Genomic DNA, 13,504 nt, shown 5'->3' on the forward strand with positions numbered 1-13,504 from the left:
AAAATGTATCATTAGCTGCTTTGAGACCATAATTGAATAAGTGCATGTACCATATTTTATTTAACCAAATCCAGATTATTGGCTATTTAAGTAGTTTCTAGTTTCTCGCTACTATAATGCTATGGTGAATATCCTTGCCCTGTGCATAACTCTTAGAAGTGGGAATTAAATGGAGCCTAAGGGTATAAACATTTTTGAAACTTTTGATCCACGAATGCCAAAACTTGCCATCCAGAAAAATTGTATGAAATTGCCCATCCCGACACCCTCACCCACACTGAGTATTAGTACCTGTTTTCAGTCATTGACAAGTTAACAGGCCAAAAATGTGTTAATTCTGACATGTTCATCTCTGCCCGTGTCTCTCATCGGGGACCTGTTTTACTCACGTGACAGCATAAGGCAAAGCTTGAATTGAGAATTAATGAGAAGAGGAGGCAGGGGGAGATAACACGGCCCCTGGTTTAATAAACAGGCTGTCAGCCTCCTGGGTACGAAGCCTGCCTGTCCGGCCCTGAGCAGGTGCTCAGGAAATGGTTTCTTCATCTCTCCTGCTTCCAGCACGAGGCTCGGGCTGCACCTCTCCACCACGGAGCCCTCCAAGTCTGGCCTTGTCTCCAATACATTTGGCAGGACCGGTGCATTCCTAGGGCTGCCAAACCCCTCCTCCTTCCCTTCGCTGGCTGTGAGTGATGTGAGAAACACACAGCCTTGTGTATACCGTAGACTGTTCCCAGCTGGTCTCGCTGCAAATGTCTCCAGCAGGAATGGACAGTTGCTTAACAGGATCTGGGCAAGGAAATCCCAGGATGAAGGGCAGAGGCACCTACCAAGGCCAGAGCTGCCCCTCTCACCATCTGCGGCCCCAACCAGCCCTGGGGGAAAATCAGTAAGGATGGAGTCAGCGCTCCCTGTTCAGTGCTCTGTATGCATACATGTGCATGGTCATATACCAGCATGCATGCATGGGTGTGCATGTATGTACACACATGTGCCCAATGCATTCAGGGGCAGATGCAGATACTATTATGTGAAGTGGGGCTTCTCTCACAGACTTTTCCATATGCCCTCCAGCCTAACTTAAGACACCCAGCTGCCTAGTGCCACAGTTCCTGCACTTACTTCCCACTTTGTTGTTCCCTGTAGACTGTTTTCCTGCTGGCCTGGAAGCCCCCCTAATCCTTAACTTGGTCACCAGTGTTTCTCCAGCACCTAACACTGCTTAGCAGACGCACAAGAAATATTTGTTGAGTGGAAAAAAAAAAAAGAGAGAGAAGGAACTGACTTCAAGCCGATAGAGGATGTTATCCCAATTATTTTTAGAGTATTTTTGAACAAAGTGGCCAGTTTCAGATGGAGCCCAGTGCTTGATGAGAAAATATCTCGGCAGCATCAGCTTTCACGTGGCCTGGTTAGCCGTCCTTTCGCAAGGAGCGGAAAGAATGCAGAATGGCAAACAGGACCTTGCCCATCAAAACAGCTGTAAAGTTTTACTGTTCTGCAAAAGTTGCTTAGGCAGGAATAATGTATTTGAGGAGTAATTAGCCAGGAGCCTTGCTCGCTGGTCCCCCCGCCCCCTGAAAGTGTTCTACACTCAACTCTTCAAGTCACTGGCTTATCTAGCTCCCTCTCCCAGCCAGCAAATGGTTACGGACTCCCAGGACGGCTGCCCGCTGCCTTTAGCACAAGGTCTCTGAGCTGCTTCACGGGACAGGGTTTCTCATCCAGCTGGGCACAGCAGCTAAGATGAAAGATGTGCAGGCTTCTGCCCCTTTAAGAAAAGCAAAACTCCGTGTGGCTGAAAAGAAGCGTGTCTTGCAGGACAGCTTCATCTGGCCTCTGTTCATTTCATTCGTTTGATTCAGCAGACATTTTTGGGGGGCCCTGCTATGTCCCAGGAGCAGAGTGCAAAAGATGTGGTCACGGAAAGAGAGAGACTTGCCACGGTAGTTGCTGGCGGCTTGCGGGACACACGGAAGGGCAGCTGAGCCCCGGCGATCAGAGAAGGGCAGAAACACTGGAGGGGGTTTGCGAAGGAGGGCGAGGAGCGCCATGAGTGGGAGAGGCAGGGCCAGGCTGAGCCGGCCGTGAGCATGATTCTGAGGAGCCTGGATTTTGTGCTGCAGGAAACAGGGAGCCATTGAGGGTGGTGAGGGTCCGCGGTCGGCTGTCGGACCGGGTCATATCACTGACCGATGCCGGTCAGCCAGGCGATTCTGTCACAACTATTGATCATGGCTCAGGCATGCCATCATTCACTCTCCTCGCCACGCCCGGGAAGAGGTGAGATTTTATTGCACTTCATTAAATCCCACAAAATGTTTGAACGCCCTGCAGCTCTGACCTTTCCGGCCTCCTGCAGGGAAAGGTCTCGCTTTTCCTTTTCGGGTGGGGGTAGGCGGATCACAGAAGGAACAGGAGCACGTAGGACCTCTGGAATGCATCAGAGGCCAGCCCAGCAAGGGCCTGTGACTCAGTCCCGCTTCTCCCCACGTTCAGGAGCACAGCCGCTGTGTTCGCCAGAGCACTTGGGATCAGAACTGATTTTCCTCTCTCCTCTCTCCGCTTTCCTTCCAGACCTCCCAGCCGCAGCTGTCCACATGGGATGCCTCACATTTGCTTGAAACCATCCCTTGAGAGTCTGGCTGCTGTTTTTTTTAGCGTGGCGCTAGGGATTTAGTGCAAGGCGTTTAAGGGGTTTTTGTTGCTGCTGCTGCTGCAGCTTTTTTTTTTAATTTATTTATTTTCTTTCTTTGAACCCGGGCCTCGCCCCGCTCGCGCTGGCATGATGGCCCAGTCCAAGGCCAACGGCTCGCACTACGCGCTGACTGCCATTGGCCTGGGGATGCTGGTCCTCGGGGTCATCATGGCCATGTGGAACCTGGTCCCCGGGTTCAGCGCCACCGAAAAGCCAACCGCTCAGGGGAACAAGACGGAGACAGGGAGCGGCATTCTCAAGAGCAAGACCTTCTCCGTGGCGTATGTGCTGGTCGGGGCCGGGGTGGTGCTGCTTCTCCTGTCCATCTGCCTGAGTGTCCGTGACAAGAGGAAGCAGCGGCACGGTGAGGAGCTGGCACACATCCAGCACCCGGGGGTCGAGCCTCACGCCCACGAGGAAGACAGGTGAGGCCTGGCCACCCGCCCCGGGCGGGAGATGACGTGCACACCCACAGGGGGCTCAACAACGACGAGAGCGTTTTAGTCTAGGAGGCTTTCTCCCAGTCACGCTTCTGGCAAAACAGTTTATCATTTTCCAGATAACTCTGTCCTTCGATCCCAAAGTTTCCCAGATAATGTGGCTTGAATGGATTACAGGTGTGTCGAGATTTTGACACCTCCAGGGGATCTGCATGGCTCCCGGGGTGGCCAGAGCCTGCGCACTTGGAAGCTTGTCCGTTTACCCCAGTGTCCTGTGTGTTTATGCTTTTAAGTTGAAAAGGTTGGGAAGTAGTGTTCTCTTTGACCCAAAATGCCACGAACACATTTAAAAGATAAGTGGTAAATTGGGGAACCTATGATAAAGGTTGATATCCCTAGTATAAAAAGAGCCCTTACAAATGAATATGAAAGAGGAACACATCAGTAGGAAAATGGACAAAGGACACAAACAAGCATTTCATAGATATTCACACTGTAGATGTTCAACCTCATTAGTCAGGAAATGCAAACAACCAAAAAAAGGCATCGTAATTCCTTGGCTTTCATATTGGCCCAGATAGACTGCCCCCTGGGGTTGGAGATTTGTAGGGAAGTAGGTCGCTGATCAGAGTGTTGATTGACATAACCTTACTGAAGGGGCGTTCACAGTAAGAGGCCATATTAAAGATGTGTGCACCTATCAGTTCTCTTCCTAAGAGCTTATCTTTGGGAAACAGTCACACAAGTGCAAAGGGTTTTGTGCTCATATGTTTATCAGAGCATTGCTGAGAATAGCAAAGACAGGTAGGTGACAACCTAAATATCCATCAGTCGAGCTAAAGTATGACATGCCCATTCAGTGGAGTTCTACACAGCCATCACTGATGTATATTTGCTAACGTGGGTTCGTATCCACCACATTGAGAAAAGGAGGTTCTATATAACACAGCATGTTAGGAAAGGTTTTCATCACATCAAATGTTGCGGCTCTGGGATTAGAGAAAGATCTGGAAAGGTATACGACAGAATGTTAACAGTGATTATCTCTGGGTGGAACAATTTCGGATGTTTTTATCTTCTTCATTAGATTTTTCTGTGTCGTTTGAATTTTCAGTAAGAATGTCTTATCTTTAAAGTGGGACGGGAGTTGTTTTTATTTTGGAAAAATTAAACCGATTTTCTGAGAGTAAAAGATAATCAGGCATATTCTAGAAAACTTGGGAAATAGAGAAAAGAACAAAGAAGGAAATCAGTCACCCATCATTACCCACCCTGGCTATGAGCTCACAGGTTCATTCCTAAAGGAGATGAGAGGAAAGCCCAGGCAAACAATGAGGTTTCTGATGTTGGCCATTATCCCCTATACAGGTTCAAGTGTAGGGTGCTGGAAAATGGCTATTGGCATTACTCCCTATAAATGTGTAAAAACTGCCCTGACCTTTTGGTTTTCTCTTTCAACAGTCAAATGAGAGTAAGGCTGAGGACCTGACCTATCCTTTGAGTCTAATGGTGAACGTGGAAGACAAAATCACAGAATAATTTGAGATACATGTAAATTTTACATTCCAGATATTCCTTCTCTACCCAGGGACAACATTTTGCTTCAAATTTGCAGCTGTTTCATGCATGTTTATGTTGTCTTTGGTCAAAGGATGCCCAGCTGTGCATCGGAATAGCCCACCCAGCATGCTATTAAGTGTGAGGCTAAAAGGCAAGGGTGGTTAACTCCCAGATGATATGGTGTAGTAGTTGAGAATGTGGCATTCATTTCCTGCCCTGCCACTTCTTAAAGGTATGACCAAGTCACTTAACCTCAATGTATCCATTTCCCCATCTGTAAAATGGGTATACTAATAGAACCTAACCCATAGTGTCATTAGGAAGGTGACATTGGTTCATATGTACTTGGGACAGTGCCTGGCTCATAGCCAACAGTTGAAGTGTTAGCTCTTATTACTTCTTGGACACATTTGTTGTTTACAAGGCTGGCCTACGTGGTCCCAGTGGCAACACGGGATCTGGAGTCCATCTATTTGTGATTTGAAATGACTTGGGCGCAGGCTAACACTCCCGTGTCTGTGCTTGGTGTGTTGCAGCCAAGAGGAGGAGGAGGCCTCCTCAAGGTACTACGTCCCCAGCTACGAGGAAGTGATGAGCACAAACTACTCGGAAGCGAGGGAACTGGACCAGAACCCCAGGATGAGCATCTCTCTCCCCTCCTACGAGTCCTTGACGGGGCTGGATGAGACAAGCCCCACCACCACCAGGGCTGACGTGGAGACCAGCCCGGGGAACCCCCCCGACAGGCAGAACTCCAAGTTGGCCAAACGCCTGAAGCCGCTGAAAGTTCGAAGGATAAAATCCGAAAAGCTGCACCTCAAAGACTTTAGGATCAACCTGCCAGACAAAAATATGCCTCCTCCGTCCATCGAGCCTCTGACTCCCCCGCCACAGTATGATGAGGTCCAAGAGAAGGCCCCCGACTCCCGGCCCCCGGACTGACGACCCCTCCCGGGCGTGTTCCCTCCTGTCACTCAACCTCCACGCCAACAGATCCCGAATGAAGCCACTCAGCCACGGTTGAGAAGCGGAGGGGCCAGGTGTGTACTTAGCAGTTTGGACGGGGCCGGGGGGTGAGGGGGTTCTGGGATTCAGGAGCGACTCTGCAGCCCCCAGGACCTCACATAGTAGGTGCATCGGAAAGAGCTGCTGCTTCGGATCTCGTGATGCTGTGACCCCATCAAGGGATGGCGCCAGCATCTTCCCCCGTGTCCTTCCGCGACTCTGAATCGCCAGTGACGACACTCCTCGTTCCAATTAGGAAAGGATACCTAGCAACTGGTTTAGATTGTGGTTTTGTTTTGCTTCCACTAGGACTGTTTTGTTTCCAAAAGAAAACAAGTTATACCTTCGCTTTTTCCCTGGTATCCTGAACTGTGGGTAGGAAAGATGACCCGCTTTATAGAAAGGACACGGGCCCCTTTTGTGAATTAAGCCGAATGAGAGGCTGATTACCCTGGGGTGAGACCCAGGTGGGGTTCTCAGAGCCCCTGATGCCGTCAGTTCTTTTGAGGGCCCAAAGCCTGAGGATGCATAAGATCCTAGTTTTAATTGGTAGACTTTACTAGTCTCTCCTGTGTAATGGCAGAAAAAGGAAAGCCGTCTGGGATGCTCTGTTCCTTCTAAAATGCCTTGCAACTGAGCTTTTTGTAATAAAATATTTTATATGTCACACATTTGGTGCTGAATTACTTTAGCAGTTCTTCCAATACTGACTTGCTTAGGGAGAAATCTCACTGATGAGAATAATACTAGCTAGTATATCCTGAACACTTAGTATATGCCAGGCACTGTGCTAAGCACCTCACATATTTATCCCATTTTCAACTGTACCCAAGCCAGGTATTACTTCCTGTGGGTTAGTGCACGAAGAATCAGGTTAATTAAAGGGCCCCATGTTACACCGCTAGGAAATGACAGAGCTGGGATTCGAACCTAGGCCTCCAGGGCCTGAGTTCTTAAACACTGTAGTGTGCCACTCAGCGGAAAGGGCTTTTTCAGACTTTGAATGAGGACCTGTGCTTCCCAAGAGCTGAGACTGTCCCCGTCAACCCACATGCCCAACAGAAGGTTCTGGGTATTTAGACAGCAGCTAAACATCCTGTGACAGCTCTTCTCCTAAGAACTGGCCCAGATGGGCTGTATGATCATGCAGAGTGAGCGTGTCCTCATGGAGAGGGCAGCGTGCCTACCTGCGGAGCCCAGGAGAGAAATTCAACAAACGAGAACATGCAGGGGATGGCAGACTGCTGAGGCTGGGCTGAATGAGAGGACCAGGGACGTCTGGGGTCACGGTCTTGACTGTGGAGTGGGAGTCTGGCAAGACAAATCTGAGTCCAAAGTTCCCTTCCTGGGACTTCCCTGGTGGTCCAGTGGTTAAGACCCTGCGCTTCCAATGCCGGGGGGCTCGGGTTCTGTCCCTGCTCGGGGAAGTTCCACATGCCATGCGGCGCAGCCCAGAAAAAAAAAAAAAAAAAGTTCCCTTCCTGGTCCTGGCAAGCGTGGAGCGGGCTGCTGGGGGTCTGTGTAGCTAGGAGGGTGGTTAGAAGAGCACATTCTCAGGCCCTGATGTTTCCTAAAAGCTCCCGTGGGAGAGGAGGAGGGGCAATTAGGAAGTCAAGCACCTTATATCAGAATTGGCAACCGTGCCTAAATTCCAAACTTTCATTTCCTTATGTAAATCCATCTATAAAAAGGGAGCTGCAATACCGGAGCAGCGGGTAACTGATCGGTGGCCTGGGATACCCGGAGGCCTGGTCTGGTCCCGGCCCACCCCTGAGCCAGCCTGTGCCTCTCCATGTATCTCTGGGCTGGACTTACTATTCATTTGCTCCTCTTTTTAATAAATTTTTTAAAATTTATTTTATTTACTTATTTATTTTTGACTGTGTTGGGTCTTTGTTGCTGCACACGGACTTTCTCTAGCTGCGGCGAGTGGGGGCTACTCTTCGTTGCGGTGCACAGGCTTCTCATTGCAGTGGCTCCTCTTGCTGAGGAGCACGGGCTCTAGGTGCGTGGGCTTCAGTAGTTGTGGCACACGGGCTCAGTAGTTGTGGCACACGGGCTTGGTTGCTCCACGGCACGTGGGATCTTCCTGGACCAGGAATCAAACCTGTGTCCCCTGCATTGGCAGGCAGATTCTTAACCACTGCGCCACCAGGGAAGCCCCTCATTTACTCTTAATGCTTCCCCCTGATGCGAGGACAAACAGGAGGAAAAAAGAAAGGGCAATAGAAAGGTTCCAAATGAGCTGAGAAATGACCTTCTAAAAGGGCTCTCGATCTGGCCTGTGGTAGATGTCTGTCGGGGTGTCTGCCCATCCTAGACCTTCCTCAGGAGAGAAAGAAGTTTAGGGCTTGCAGTGGGCTGACTGGTGGCCCCAAAGATCTCAGGCTCTAATCCCTGGGACCTGAGAATGTTACCTTACAAGGTAAAGTTTTGTGGATATGAGTAAGGATTTTGAGTTGAGACTATCCTGGCCCTAAATGCCATCTATAAGTGTACTTATAAGTGAGAGACAGGAGGAGATTATATACATAGAAGAGGCGGAGGCAGTGACCACAGAGGCAGGACCAGAGTGATGCACCTACAAGTCAAGGGATGCCAGCAGCTTCTGTGGTTAGTCTTTTGAACTCCTTGGCTTTTCAGCTCCTAGGCTGTAACATTTGAATCAGCAAATGCCCCAAGGAGAAAAGCTGCACCAAACGTCAAGCTTGCGTCTGTGTTTCCCTTCTCTCCAGAACTTGGCCCACATATCTTGGTGTCTCTCTAACATTCAGATGCCAGCAAACAGATGTCTTCTTACTTTATCCAGGTTTTCTAAAATTTCTTTAGACTTCACCTGATCTTATGTTATTATTGAACTATCATCTCAATTACCCCTAGGAAGAAAATTTACAATTTTTAGAGAAAAGGGAACCCTGGTACACTGTTGGTAGGAATGTAAACTGGCGCAGCCACTGTGGAAAACAGTATGGAGGGTTCTCAAAAAACTAAAAATAGAACTACCGTATGACCTCGCAACTCCACTCCTGGGTATAAATCTGAAAAAAACAAAAACACGTGTTTTCAAACACATGTATTTGAAAAGATACATGCACCCCAATGTTCGGAGGATCATTATTTACAATTACCAAGATATGGAAGCAACCTAAGTGTCATCAAGAGATGAACGGATAAAGAAGATGTGGTACATATAACCAATGGCATACTACTCAGCCTTAAAAAAGAACGAAATTTTGCCATTTGCAGCAACATGGATGGACTTGGAGGGCATTGTGGTAAGTGAAATAAGTCAAACAAAAACAAATACTGTAGGATATCACCTATATATGGAATCTAAAAAAATACAACAAACTACGGAATATAACAAAAAAGAAGGAGAGTCACAGATATAGAGAACAAACTAATGGTTGCCAGTGCGGAGGGGGAGGAGGGGGCAATACAGGGGTGGGGAAGTGAGAGATATAAACTACTGGGTCTGCAATAGGCTCAAGGATGTATTGTACAACACAGGGAATATAGCCAATATTTTGTAATAACTGTAAATGTAAAGTAACCTTTAAAAAGTATATAAACATTTTTTAAAAAAGAAATCATATTGAAAATTGGAAACAATTTAAATGTCCATCAACAGGAAAATGCACATATAAATTATTGTATTTCCCTACATGGGAATCCTACATAGCGAGGAAAAAAAAAAGGGGGGGGGGATGCCAGCAGCCACCAAAGCTGGAAGAGGCAAGGGATGGACTCCTCCCTAGAGCATCCAAGGGAGTTTGGTCCTTCTGAAAAAAACCTTGATTGCAGCCCAGCTGATGCTGATTTGCGGCTTCCGGCCCCCAGACCCATGAGAGAATAGGTTTGTTGTTTTAGGTCACTAAACTTGTGGGAATTCATTACTATGTTTAGCAAACCAACACGGGGCTCAATCTTCAACTCATTAGAGACCAGCCCCCACTTTGATCTGAACACTTCTGGACTCTTCCTATAAGGCAGGAGTGCTGTGGAAATTGCACGAAGGACCTTAGTTGTTTTGTATGTGTGGAAACAATCAAGTAGAAAATTATTCACGCTGTTCAGAGAATAGCTCATGGATGTTTAGTACGTAAAATATGGAGCACGGAGCACCTCCGTCTAAAAGGAAGGCAGGGAGAATGTGAGCTGGGAATGGTAGCAATAGGCTGGAGCCCTGAATAGTGCCTAGGAAGACAAGGAAGTTATCTGCAAGAGTAAATTAAAACCAAAGCAGGAGGTCACTTTCACCTCAAAATTCCCCAAGGCACACTCATCCTGCTTGCTCACTGGTTCAGACTTATCAGAGCTCTCTATCTTTTGACTACAAAAAAAAGCTAAAAAAGTAAAAACCAGAAGAAAGACCCTGGCCCTTCCTTTCCTCTCCACCGTGTTTTTGTTCTTAGGGTAAATATAAGAAAGGCAGAGACAGGGGAGAAAAATCAAAAGCCACCCACCTGTTCTTGAGCCCTAACTGGCCCCAGGGCTATGAAAGAGCAAAGAAAATTCCCTCCCAGCACTCCCACCCCACCTAAAAGGAGGAATCTCAGCGGCCATGTTGGTGTCATGTGACCTCCGCCCTCTCAAGTCACAGCTGATAGGTATGTGTCCACCTGACCCAGGAGAACCAATCAGAAGCTGGCCTGGGCTAGGCTCATCTCTCCCAGGTCCTGGGTTGGACAATGTGGTATCAGGGATCAGGGGCCCACAGGTGAGTGAAGCAGGGAACGTTCCTCAGCACAGAGAGCAGCTGACTGCTGAAAGAGGCAGACATGAAGACGAGACCTCAGACGTAGCTGTCTCCTGATGACTTTCTGGTCTTTGGTCCTGATCCCTTGGAAAGCCCAGCTGCACTTCTGCCCCTGGGTTCCACAAGAGATGCTGTGTCCTCCCAATAAATTCCCCGGATCCTAAGTTTAGCCCATGTCCTTGAAGGCGGGCCCTGCCTTTGCATCATGTCATAGGCGGCGCTGGGCCCACAGTGGATACTCCACCTGGTCTTAGTTTTGATTTTCACTTTTCTCAGAGCAGTTACAGTTCTGAAAAGGGGAGCCACAAGCAGATGATTGAGGTAGAAGACCGTGCTTGGAGCTCAGCTGTGACTGCAGTGCAGAGCGCGGCCTGGTGGGGGGGTGTGTGCAGCTACGTCAGCTGCCTCCACCCACAGATAAGTATTGAGCTCCACAGATATGCGCCAGGGTACTGTTCTGGGTTCTGGGGATAAAGCAGGAAGCCCTGCTCTCCGTGGGAAGGGTCCTTGCTTGGACAGTGTTTCCCAAAGTGGGTCCCATGGCCTCGGGTGACAATGACCATGGTCATTTTGGACTGGCTACTTGCACTGGATATAATAAACTTGAAAGCCACCAGGGAGCCACGTGCACAGAGAAAGCTGGTCTGCAAGAGGAGACTCATGAAGCAGAGGTTCACGGAGAGAACAGTCCTTCATAGAAAGAGAGAGTTCTGGGTTCTCCTTAGCCTGGCCTCACTCACTGTCCTATAGGATGCCCCAGGCTACTTTCAATAAAGCCCTATCTTATGCTTAAACGAGTTGCAGTGGGTTTCTGTTGCTTGATGCCAAGTGTCCTGAGACGCCTTGGTTCTGGATGAACACGTGTGAGATGGGAAAGCTAAAATAAACCCGCAATGGTGGACCAAAACTGAAAATGGGACACAGCTTTATCCCTGGAAATGGATGGATCAATTAAACCACAGGCCACAAAGGGCAGTACACGAAGAGCCCTTCTGAGGACTCATGGTCTCATTTGTTGCCTTAAGGGCCCTGACCAGGCCCATTTAGGTCCTAGGACAAATTGTGCTGAGTATTTAAGTGTGGCAGTACAAAAGGACAGCCCCTGTTCTGTCTGCAAGCGCAGAGGGCGAGAGATGGGCTTTCGATTGGGGAGGACTTTGTTTTAATCCAAGCACTGCTGCTTCCTAGAAGGATTGATCGTGGGCAAATAATTTGATCCCTCTGAGCCTTGCTCTCTACACCAGCAAAATGGAGTTTCCTAATCTTGAGCACCTGAGGAAACCACAAGCAAAGCGCCAAAGCTACACCTGACACAGAGTGGAGGCGGGGGGTGGGGGTGGGGTTGCCACGTGGTGGCCGTGACTAGACCACAGTCTCCTGATGGAGAACTTGAAGATTCAAGCAGTTCTCCAAGTGTGAGCCTCACACGCATTTCTGAAAACGTGTTTTGGGGAAAATTCACCAGGCACCACCAATAGTTTGCAAGGAATCTTCACATAAAGCCATCTCCAGGAAAACGGCAGCAGGGCCACGTAGGTAAGACCAGCTGAGGCAGCCCTGGGATCAGCCTTGCACAAGGCTTGGTTCCACAAGGCACGTGATGGCAACTCTCATGGCGTCCGTTTTGCTTGTTTTCAGTCTAACGCAGAGTTGTCTGTGTGTTCAGGACTGAGTGGCTGGTACTAGGAACCACGGCCATCAGGATTTTAGCCCCCCTCTTCCTGGGGAGTCCCCAGGCACATTTCCCTGGATTTTAATGGGAAAACATCCCTGATTAGCTACATTTGGGAATCTCCAAGTTAAAATCTGTTCATTCAACACATTTTTATTGAGCACCTACTATGTGCCACATGCTAGGGATAATCTGCAAACAAATGGATCAAGTCCCTGCTGACACAGAGGGCACATCTTGGGTGGACGGGGGCACATAAAATAAACCAATAAATAAAAATATGATGCAATGTCAGAAAATGAGAAGTGCTGTGAAGAAAAATGAGGCAGGGTAAAGGATAGATGAGAAGGGATCACAGATCTGGGTGATCAGGAAAGGTCTCCGAGGGAAATAACATTGCAGAAAAGTGACGAGTGAGCCACATGGATGTCTGGGTGCAGAGAATTCCAGAAAATCTCTCAAATGCTTGTGCGCATTATGAATCTCCAAACAGATGCTGTATGACATAGCATTTCCCAAACCCATTTGGCCACAGAAACTCTTTTTCCTCACAGAGCATCTTCCAGGGTCAGCTTTCACAGAACACCCTGCAGGGAATGGTGATGGAGCCAAATCTGATATTCTGCAGGGGGAGAAGCGGGCCCAGAGCAGACAAGGGTTGTCCAAAGTCCTACAGCTCATTGATGAAGTTGTCCATTAGCTTTCTCGCTGTGTGGCATTCAGATCGCAGATCACCAGTGAGGGCAAGCCACTAAGATGGCCCAGCACCTGACAGTGGTGGCGGTGGGCAGCGGGGTCGAACCAAGTTCATGGGTCCAGGATGAGCCAGGCACAGGCGCCTGGAACCTCCAGCTCAGACCTCCCTGTGTCCACTCCCCAACAGGGAAGCGTGTGCCTCTGATGGGAAGCCTGCACCCCCTCATGACAGCCTCACGGCAGAGGGGTGGATGCTTTGCAAAGTTCTTGCCACCTGTGTGGGTGGTGGTTCGCGAGGCACCGTCAGACCATTTGGAAGCACCTTTCACGCTGAGCCGACAGGAGAAAGCCACTCCCCGGTTTCTCTGTAGCAATGCAGCTGGCCTAGGAAGCGACGTCCGAGAGTGCCTGAAGATGGGATGGTGCGTGACAGCGAGCCACAGCACATCAGGCTCAGATCCTCCAATAACTGAAGGAGAGTAGTGGTCAGGAAACCGGCTCTCCTTGGACATTGCAAAGCAAGCTGACCCAGAGAGGGAGGGAAAGATAGGGAAATACGAGCGCACAATACACAGGTGCAAATTTCTCCAGAAAAGCCACTAGAGAGAACATATATATACATGCACCAGACACCTTTAAAACGTAGCCCTGGCAACAGGAGTTTCCTCGGGGCC

The 13,504-nt window shown here is 48.9% G+C and overlaps 1 protein-coding gene across 2 annotated transcripts in view; it reads left to right on the forward strand.

Annotated features, from left to right (window-relative positions):
- Positions 1–6,372, forward strand: part of TMEM51 (transmembrane protein 51) — a 49,228-nt gene extending 42,856 nt beyond the window's left edge. The window contains exons 1-3 of one of the 2 annotated variants that reach the window (XM_057552994.1): positions 2,127–2,283; positions 2,578–3,123; positions 5,235–6,372. In XM_057552994.1, the coding sequence (XP_057408977.1) occupies positions 2,786–3,123; positions 5,235–5,640 (744 nt within the window). In that variant the 5' untranslated portion in view covers positions 2,127–2,283; positions 2,578–2,785 and the 3' untranslated portion in view covers positions 5,641–6,372. Of the gene's footprint in view, positions 1–2,126; positions 2,284–2,577; positions 3,124–5,234 lie in introns of those variants that run through there. The other variant, XM_007174947.3, reaches the window with a different exon arrangement.
- Positions 6,373–13,504: the final 7,132 nt, after the last annotated feature.

This window comes from Balaenoptera acutorostrata, chromosome 1 (genome assembly GCF_949987535.1).
Source record: "Balaenoptera acutorostrata chromosome 1, mBalAcu1.1, whole genome shotgun sequence".
Classification (NCBI taxonomy): Eukaryota; Metazoa; Chordata; class Mammalia; order Artiodactyla; family Balaenopteridae; genus Balaenoptera; species Balaenoptera acutorostrata.